Consider the following 9,862-nt stretch of genomic DNA (forward strand, 5'->3'; position numbering starts at 1 on the left):
GGATGAAGGCACAGGGCAGAGAAATGGGTCCTCACATCACAGTGTGTGAATCAGGCCCCCCCTGGCCTCCCTCCGGGTGGGGGGGGGCAGAGATCCCTGGAAGGGCAAGGACAGGGTGGGCATGGGCTGGGGCCTGGGGGTCCTCTCGGCTCCCAGGACTGGCAGGCAGGGCAGAGGGTACTAACCTGCAGCCTGGGGTTCTCCCGGGCCCCAACATGACCTGGCTGGGGGGGGTGGGGGGCTGGCCCTCCCCAGGAAGGGGGCGGGGCCTGGGCAGGTCCAGAGGGAGAAGGGCGGGGCCAGACACTCACCCGGGGCCTCGAGGTTCTCGCAGAGTTCAGACTTGGCCTCCCCGTTGGGCCGGAAGCTGCCCTTCTGCGTGAACTTGTTGGACATGGTGGCGGCGGTGACCACGGCTTTGAGGCTGCGCTTGCGCTTGGGCACGTTCTGCTCCGGGTGGAAGAGGATGATGTAGACCTTGGGCATGTAGAGCATCCCCAGGGACACCGAGGCGCTCAGGCTCACCGACACCGTCAGCGTGGTCGTCTGGATGTACAGCTGGGGCGGGCGGGGAGGCGTCAGAGCGGCTCGCCCTGACCTCGCGGCCTGACCCTCCGCCCTCCCCAGAGGCAGACGCAGCGGGGACAGACTGATCCGAGGGAGCATGGAGGAGAGCCGGACCTCAGACCAGAAGCCCTGGATTCAAGTCCTGACCACATCCGTCCTCCTGCCTCCGTGTCCTCACGTGAAATGCAGGCGTGATGATTACAGTCCTGCACTTACCTGGCAGGGCTGTGAGGAGGAAAGACGGGGCCATGGTAACAGCATGCAGGACAATGCCCAGCCCGGGAGCTCGTGGAAGTGTCCCCACTGATATGCGCTGTTTGGAGGGGCCGCCCGCCGTCGGGACCACAGCTGACCCTCCTCAGGAGGGTGTCCCAGCCCCTCAGCCAGGCCCCCCATTCAGCGGCTGCCCCCACGGGCCACCCTGTGCAGAGCAGTCACTGGCACGGGAGCCGCAGCGCCCAGCGCGACGCGCAGGGCAGCACAGTCGAAGCTCATTTCACGCTCGCTCGCCGGCACTAACAGTGACAGATGTTTGGCGAAATGAAAGCCCATTAATTTGGGTGCCAGTAGTCCATTCTTCACTAGTGGGGCCTTCCAGGCAGGCCTGGCGACTCCCACCACCCCCAGCTGGGATCCGCTCCCCATCTGCTCCCTCCGGGTCCCCCAGGCCCAGCTGCCCCTCTGGCCGCCTGCGGTCAGGGGAGGCCCCGGCTGTGGCCCCCAGATCTGGCCTGGGAGTCCTGCTCCCTAAATCTGCTGTTTCTGGGCCTGGGCCCCTCCCTCACCTGGGGCCTGGCTGACATGCCACCTCTTCCAGGAACCTTTCCCTGGCCCCAGCTCTACCCAATCCCCCGACACCCTTCATTCCTTGTACCCGACCCAGCAGTGGACATCACGGGTCTGGGTTTGCCTCCTGAGGTCCCCGGAGCCCTGGCCTCATCTGGGAGCCCTGGGGGCGCGTCTTTCTGTTCTCATGTCCTCGCCATCTCCTGCCCGGCTCCATAAACACCTCGAGCCCTGAATCTAAAGGTCTTCCTTCCAGCCCTTCCCCGAGAGGACAGAGCTGAGTGACCCTGGGGAGCCTCATCCCGCTCCGGCCCTCAGTGTTCTGATCAGTTCGATGGGGTGGAAGCGCCTGCCTCACCCGAACCACGAGGCTCCTCCCCAAGCGCAGCTGTGAAGCCGCATGAAACCTGCAGCACGTGTGAGGATGGAAAGACGGGTCCAAGGTAACAGCATGTACGACATGCTGCCTCATTGCCCACTGATCCCCGGAGCACACACCCTGCAGACGGCCCGCCCTTCCCGTCCTCACATGCCCCACACTCTCAGCCACGCAGGCAGCTGTCTCCAGCGTGGGGGCGGGGAGGTCGTGACAGGCCAGTGGGAGGGGCCTCGTGGCCGGGGAGGAAGGGGGACAGGCTCCAGAGACTCACAAGAGCTCCTTGGAGGAACAGTGGAGGCCCGGGAATCAAGAACAGGGCCTGTCTTCCCCACTGGACTGGGGGTGCCCTGGGGATGGGGCGTGTCTCTCTCATTACATGGGGGTTCCCCTGAGGGGAGGGGCTGTTCTCTCCTTTTCACACTGGGGGGTCTTGGGAACAGGAACAGGTTCTAGGTCAGACACCCATCTTAGGCCCTTTGCCCCCACCTTGTTATGGGGGTACAGTGGGCCCATATGGAGTTGGTGGCCAGGGTAGAGGCCCCCTCTCTGGGCAGAGTGAGCCCTGCAGTGGACAGACCTGTGGTGGGGCCAGGGGTCTAGGCCCCAGAGCCCACCCTGCCCTGCCCCAGTGTGGCTGCTGAGCCCCTAACACGAGCGGAGTCGGCAGCATGGCAGGTGGCCTGGGCAGCCACACCGGCACCTGCACCCCGTCTTGAATCCTAATAAGTTTTGAACAAGGGCCCCTCGTTCTCATTTTGCTCTGGGCCCTGGAAACTGGAGCCAGCCCTGAGCTCAGTGCGGGCTTCCCAGCCCCGGAGCCCTTCTGCAAACAAAATACAAGGAGGGGTGTGAAGCGAGGAAAGCGATGCCCATCTGCCGGCCCGGCCCTCCCAGCCTGGGCCCTGGGGGCTCCTCCCGCCATCCCAGGCTGGGGTGGCTGCTGTGTGCACAGCACAAGTGGGGTGGCCACCCCCCAGGCCCTTCCTTGCCCCAGGCTCTGGGATTCCCACCCCCCACAGCTCGGGCACTGCTCTGAGCCCCGGTGTGAGGGCGCACGCTGTCACCTGGAGGCAGTCGCACGTTGACCCCAGCAGAGAAGCAGTGGTCTCTACAACGTCTAGAACCAGCGGGCACTCCCACGGAGACGGGCCTGGCACAGAGGCAGGTCTTAAAGCCAGGCAGCGTGAGAGGCCCGTCTCTCCCTTCCACACGTGTCCCAGCCCAGAGGGTCTGAGCGGCCCATTCCCGCTCCCCCTTGGCCAGGCCCTCGCTCCGCTCGCTCGTCCTCTAAGGAAGCAGGAATCCCGCACAAAGCCTCCCAAGTCAGTGCCCTCCAGCGGGAAGGAGGCTGTCAGGGCTGGGGCTGGTGGGGGAGGGCAGAGGTCACCTTGGGGTGGGCAAAGGGCACAGAGAGGAGCTACTTGGCTGTAGGCGGCGGATTTCCTGTTTTGTATGAGGCCTGGTGGGTACAGAATGTGAGGGGCCTGGTGGTGGGCACCGAGGAGTTCTGCCCACTCGGCGCTTCTGCCCAGACTAACCCTGTGGCCACTGGGACCCTCAGCACCTGTTCACCAGATGAACTTCTCCACATCCTTGCAGCCTTCGCGGCCGCGTCCTGGCCAAGCCTGGCTGAGCAGTAACCCCACACGGCACAGAAGCTCTGGTCGGCTCGGGTAATGCGGCCGGCTGTGTGGTAAGCCCTGGAAATCCGGGCTAATGCTGGGAAATCCAGCCGCTGGCTCACCAGAGCGGCACAGCGTGGCTCCACGCCACCAGCACCCCACCAGCACCCGCACCCGCACCCGCACCCTGGGCAAGCAGGCGCAGCAGAGCACCTGCAAATTGGTTTGCACACCTGCATGCCCACAAACACACACACCTGTGCATTCCTGCGTCTCTGCATTCACACACACCTGAGCTCACAACCACACACTACCTGACGCAGACACACCTGGGCTCACACACAGGCACCCTTCATGTACCTGGTGCACAGTCGGGTGTGCACATACACAAAGATGCATTCACACATCTGCACACACACAGCTGAACACACACGTCACCTGCACACTCCACTTACCCTCACACATTTGCACATAATCTGCACACCCATAGGCACACACACTGCCTCTCCCACTCCCTGTGTATGCACATGCACACACGTGCACGCACATGGCAGCCAGGCCTGCAGCTCCCAGAGGTGTTTTGTAGCTGCCACCTGACAGCGCATAGGCAGCCCCAGGGTGTCTGTGCTCTCAGAAGCCTGGTGGTCTGAACCCACGGGACTGGGGAGCTCATCTCCTCACCTTTCCTCATGCAGAAGCCCAGGGGAGGGGCGCAGCCCAGGCCCCACGCCATCAGGGGTCGAGCTGGGGGTTGTGGGCACACACTGTGGGAAGCCAGCCTGCTGGGTGACCTGGGGCAAGGCCCTGCTCCTCTCTGGGCCTCAGAACAGACCCTCTCAGAGGCTCCTTTTCATGATCAGTGCTGAAGGGAGCCTCCTAAAAAGGGAGAGGCGGGGGGCTGGGGGGAGGAGGTCACCGGAGAGATGGTATTATCGAGGGAATTCCTCCGGCTGCCAGCTTCCTGGATTGTGGGGCGCCACCCCCACCCCAACCCCGCTGGCTTTGTGGGGCTCCCTAGTGCTGCAGGGCGTGGGCCACCGCCTGCACCTGCCCTCAGCACGAAGGGCCTCCCGCAGGCCTGGTGGGAGCTGGAGACCTGGCTCTCAGCACGAGTGAGGCCTGGTGGCTGCGCCGGCTCTGGAGCACCTGGCGCCAGGCCTGGTTTCAGACCTCGGGGCACTCACTACCAGCCCCAAGGTCTGCTACTTGGAACCCCAGCCCGCGGGCCACCCCTGGAAGACAGGCCACAGGCTTCCCTGGGCCTGGCCCCGGCATCGGCATCGGAGTGGAGCTGTTGGAGAAGAGGATGCCCCTAGGCAGAGAAGGTGTCCCAGAGCTGCAGGGGGCCATGGCAGGCTGGGGGCACCTGAGTTAGAGTAGGGTCATGTCCAGCTGTGCCACCACTGGCTGTGTGACCTCGGACAAGTCACTCTGCCTCTCTGTGCCTCCATGTCCTCGTGTATGAATGGGGTGGGGATATCTACCCTCACCTGCGGTTGCAGGGTGAGCCAATCAGTAGGTAAGGCACCTGGCAGATGACAAGCACCCGCCTGCCAGGCCTTTGGCGGCAGCCGCACTGAAGCCACGCCCTCGCCCTGCTGACACCAGGCTCACAGCCCTAATGCCATCCACGGGCTGCCGACCCCCCCAGTTACGTCCAGCCTGGGCCTCGCCCTCGAGCTCCAGGCTCATCTATTCAGCCGTTGACGTGACAGCGGCACTTGGGCATCGAACGGGCACCCCAAACAGCACGTCCAAAGGACCCCGATGTCCGCCCACATCAGCTCCTCTATCATCTCCCCCACTCAGTGCACGACACCCTCCCTTCCCAGCCTCACACCAAAAGCCACGGAGTCATCCCTGACTCCTCTGTGTCTCCCACCCACATGCACCCATCAGAGACAGGCCAGCCCCCCTCCCGCCCCCGCCAGACACAGCCAGAAGCCCGCCTCCCCACCAGCCTGCCGTGCAGCCCCTGTCGGGATTATTCCATAACCTCCTCCTGGGAGCCCTGATCCGGGCTCGCCTCCTCCGGGCCCCACCCAGCAGCCAGCGGGATCCTTTTAACCCTACGCAGCAACGCCTCCCTCCCACTCACAACCCCGCAGCAGCCCCCTTCTCACTCACAGCAAAAGCCAACGGCCTTCCCACTGGGTCCCATGCCCTCCGCCCTGTGCCCACCACCCTCCTCAGTCCCAGACCCGCACAGCAGGTCACTGCGTCTGCACCATCACGCCGTGTGGTTGTTACAACGCCTGTAGGGTGAGGAGAAGGATCACGGCCCTAATGCACGGATGAAGAAACTGAGGCAGAGGCCAGCGGGCTTGCCTAGGACCCCACAGTTAGACACAGAGCTCCGACCAGGAGCTGGGATCTGGGGTCCCCATGATCTTCCATGTCTCTGGCCTCTACTTCACTGACACCCAACTCTTCAGGATAATCCCCCAGTGCTGTGCTGGGACGTGGGCAGAGTCCCCGGGGCCTGGGGGTGGGTCCAGGGGATGGGTCCAGGATGGCCTACAGAGCCAGCAGGAGGTGCAGGAGGGAAGGGCCCCCGGGCTGACGCTGCCAGGCCGGCTCCTGGGCAGGGCGGCTTGGGGCTGGGAGAGGGGAAAGGTGCCTGACCCACCTCCCACCTCAGGGACCCAGGGGATCCTGTGAGGGCAGAGACAGGGTGGGCGGAGGAGGAAGAAGAGAGGGATGGACAGAAAGGAAGGTGGGCTGAGTGGAGAGGGAGGTAATGGACCGTCTAGAAAAGAATGAAGAACGAAAGACGGTGCAGCCTCCCAGGCTCAGAGAGGAGAGAGAGGAAGAGGAGAGAAACGAGGAAAGGGGGGGAGAGAAAGAGAGGAGGCGGGAGAGGCAGGGTTGGAGAGATGAGGAAAGAGGAGGAGGCTAGGAAAGGGAAAGAGAGAGGAGGGGAGAGATGAGACAGAGAAAAGGAGAGGAAGCAGGAAAAGAGAAAGGGAGGGAGGAGGGAAAGCCCAGGACCTGGAGAAAAAACTCACAATGAAGAGAGAAGACAGAGTAAAGCGTGAAAAAAGCACTTCCAAGCCGGGTGGAGGCTGCCCCTACTCGGCCCTCACCCCCACCCCACCCTCCATCTCCCACTCACCTTGTCCGCCGACTGCGAGGTGCCAAAGAAGATGGGGATGAAGGCCAGCCAGACGATGCAGGTGGTGTACATGGTGAAGCCGATGGGCTTGGCCTCGTTGAAGGTCTCGGGCACGCCGCGCGTCTTGATGGCGTACACCGTGCAGGTGACCATGAGCAGCATGCTGTAGCCCAGCAGGCAGATGAGCGACAGGTCCGAGATGTCGCACTTGAGCACCCCCCGGGCGAAGCGGGGGTCCAGCGTCCGCTGGTCCTGGAAGTCCACCACCGAGTGGGAGGGGTCCACCACGAACCACACACAGATGCCCAGCAGCTGCAGGGAGATGAGGCTGAAGGTGATGGCCAGCTGCGAGGCGGGGCTGATGAACCGCGGGGCGCTGACCGACCGTTTGCCTTGCTCGAAGATGCGGTAGATGCGGTTGGTCTTGGTGAGCAGGGCTGCGTAGCTGATGCTCATGCCAAGCCCCAGGAAGATGCGGCGCAACGAGCAGGTGCCCAGGTCGGGCTCCGCGATCATGAGGAAGGTGGTGGCATAGCACAGGAAGATGCCCGCCAGCAGCACGTAGCTCAGCTCGCGGCCCGAGGCCTTGACAATGGGTGTGTCGTTGTAGCGCATGAAGGTGACCACCACGAAGAGCGTGGCCGCGATGCCCACTATGGCCAGGAAGAGGGGCAGCACGGCCCAGGGCGAGGCCCACTCCAGCTTGATGATGGGGATGGGCCGGCAGCCCGTGCGGTTCTCGGTGGGCCGCATGTCGTACGGGCACGTCTTGCAGGTGTAGCGGTCCACCTGGTACTGGTACCCAGTGCAGGGCTCGCAGTGCCAGCAGCAGGGCATGCCCTTCACTGTCTTCTTCCGCTCCCCCGGCTGGCAGGGCAGGCTGCAGATGGAGCGGGGCAGCTGCTGCCCACTCCCCGGCCACAGCATCCGTTCCATCTGGCAACGACAGTGCGGAGGAGTGGGCCTCAGGATGTGCCCCAGTGCCCCGGACCACCCCACGGCTGGCACTCTGTAGCCCCACACCTGAATCACCCACTTAATTGGCTACAAATCCAGTTGCCTGGGCCCTCCAGACCCGCTGAAACCAACAGCTGGATTCAAACAAGCTCCCCCCGATTCAGATACACTGGCCTATGAGAAATCCTGATCGAGTCCAAAACTCCAGGGTTGTAGAGGGGACAGCAGAGAGCAGCCTAGAGCAAGCATGTCAAACTCGTGGCCCATGGGCCACATGTGGCCCCCAACAAATATTTTTGCGGCCCAGCCAATATAACGGTATGTAAGAAACATTTTAATAAAAATCCCATAACTTAATTTTTACAATATCCTGTTATGCATAACTAGCGGCCCAGTGCACGAAATTCATGCACAGATAGGGTCCCTAGGCCTGGCCAGCAGCCCTGATCAGGGTCTTCCAGCTGCTGGCTGGGGCCTTCCTTTGTTCTGTGCCGCCCCCTGGTGGTTAGCGTACATCATAGCAAGCAGTTGAACTCCCGGTCAGTCAAAGATGAACTCCCAAGAGGACAATTTGCATATTAGCCTTTTATTATATAGGATTATTAATAACTACAACGTTCACTAATTACTGATTACTATAATCGTGTTGCATTCATTTCCCTTACACACCTTACACACCATTTCTCTCCACTAATACTAGCAGCGAATATTTTAGCAGCAGATGGCCACATCATTGGTCTTGGACTGACTTGTTTGGTGGGCACAACAGGAAATATTTCACTTTTGGAGAACAAGGAAAATAGGTTTATTTGTGTTACACTTATTAATTTGTGCAGTTATTCAGTGTCTGATAAGTTAATGTTCAAGAAAAAATATTAATTTTTATTAAAATAATCTATTATTTAATGTTAACGATGACTCATTTATTTCAGACCTTTGTGTTCAGCATGTCTCTATCGAAATAAACCTATGTTTCTATGAAAATCAAAGCTTTTGTTTTTTTCCGGCCACATAAGCTTACACCTTGTTTATTTGGCCCGTGTTAGCCTGTGAGTTTGACATGCTTGGCCTAGAGCAGTGGTCGGCAAACTGTGGCTCGCAAGCCACATGCGGCTCTTTCGCCCCTTGAGTGTGGCTCTTCCACAAAATGCCGACTTCTGCGCATGTGCCACGAAGTTTCAATCGCACTGTATGTGCGCGCCCGCATGTGGTATTTTGTGGAAGAGCCACACTCAAGGGGACAAAGAGCCGCATGTGGCTCGCGAGCCGCAGTTTGCCGACCACTGGCCCAGAGGCACACGGCAGAGCAGAGCACGCTCAGGAGGCCTCGCTGCTCAGCTGCGGCCCCCAGACCAGCAGCAGCAGCTCCACCCAGGAGCCTGCTGGGAAAGCAAAAACTTTGGTCCACCCCAGGCCCACGGACTCAGAGTCTGAGTTTCCAGGAGATCCGGGTGCACACAGGCGGGGAGGAGGGCAGCTGATGGCTTGGCCCACGGGCCTCCTCTGGCGCCACATGGAGAGGGGACCAGCGGAGAGCAACGAACAAAGGTTTCCTCACAGGACAGCCACTGCGTGCCCAGGGTCAGTGTTCACATCTCGCTCTAAACTAGTGCTAGTCACCACCCCACGTCTCCAAAGACAGTCACTGTGAGCGAGCCACGGAGTGTGGGCACCGCTCTGAGTGTGACAGAATTCTGGAAAGTGAGAGGCCCTGGGAGCTCCAGGTGCTGGGCAAAGGGAGCTGACCACTTGGGAGCCGGATTCACAGTGTCTGCTCTACAGGAAGTGACTCTAAGGAAGAGCCGATGCTTAGAGAGCAGTGGGCCTGCCCGCACCGGGCCACGTGGGTGCTGGGTGCTTACTCCTGGAGAACAACCAGCTGGCCCCGGAGCGAGGGGCGGGTTTCAGAGCTGAGGAACAAGGGGGGAGGGGGTGCGGGGAGGGGGAGGACAAAAACCGGTGGGAAGAAAACCACGAGGAAGAAGCTTGTCCTGTGGCCCTGGCATGACAGGGCTGTGTGGTCCCCAGTAGCCAAGGGCACAGCAATGGCCGGCCAGGGCCTGCCAGGATGCCAGGCCGGACAACGCCCGAGCCCCGGAGCTGGAAGACTGCGGGGAGGGACCTTTCCCAGAGGACACGGGTGACGGCGGGCGTTCTGGAAAATTCTGGCTCCAGCGGAAAACGCAGTGAATGTGGTCACAGTTCTGCTGCCAGCTGGCTGCGTGCCCTGGAGCAGACACTGCAGCCTCTGAGCCGTGTTGTCCATCTGCTCCAATGATCGCGGACATGAAGCCACTTGCCCTTTGGCACTTAGGGGGTTTCCGCTCAGAAGTCATAATGGAAATGCTTTGATTTCACCAGAACGTCCGCCCCACAAGGGCAGGGTCTTCATGTTTGCTTCCCTGCTGCACATCCAGTCCCCAGACAGGGCTGACA

General features: G+C 61.3%; 1 protein-coding gene across 1 annotated transcript; it reads right to left on the reverse strand.

The window, feature by feature from the left end:
* Nucleotides 1–269: 269 nt before the first annotated feature.
* LOC102442662 (metabotropic glutamate receptor 4) lies at nt 270–7,405 on the reverse strand (the record flags this gene model as incomplete). Its single annotated transcript, XM_014450391.2, has 2 exons — nt 6,470–7,405; nt 270–558 (listed from the first exon to the last, which is right to left on the reverse strand). Coding segments are annotated over exons 1-2 (1,225 nt in total), but the record flags the coding sequence as incomplete, so codon positions are not given.
* Nucleotides 7,406–9,862: the final 2,457 nt, after the last annotated feature.

Source organism: Myotis lucifugus, unplaced genomic scaffold (assembly GCF_000147115.1).
Source record: "Myotis lucifugus unplaced genomic scaffold, Myoluc2.0 scaffold_2171, whole genome shotgun sequence".
Lineage (NCBI taxonomy): Eukaryota > Metazoa > Chordata > Mammalia > Chiroptera > Vespertilionidae > Myotis > Myotis lucifugus.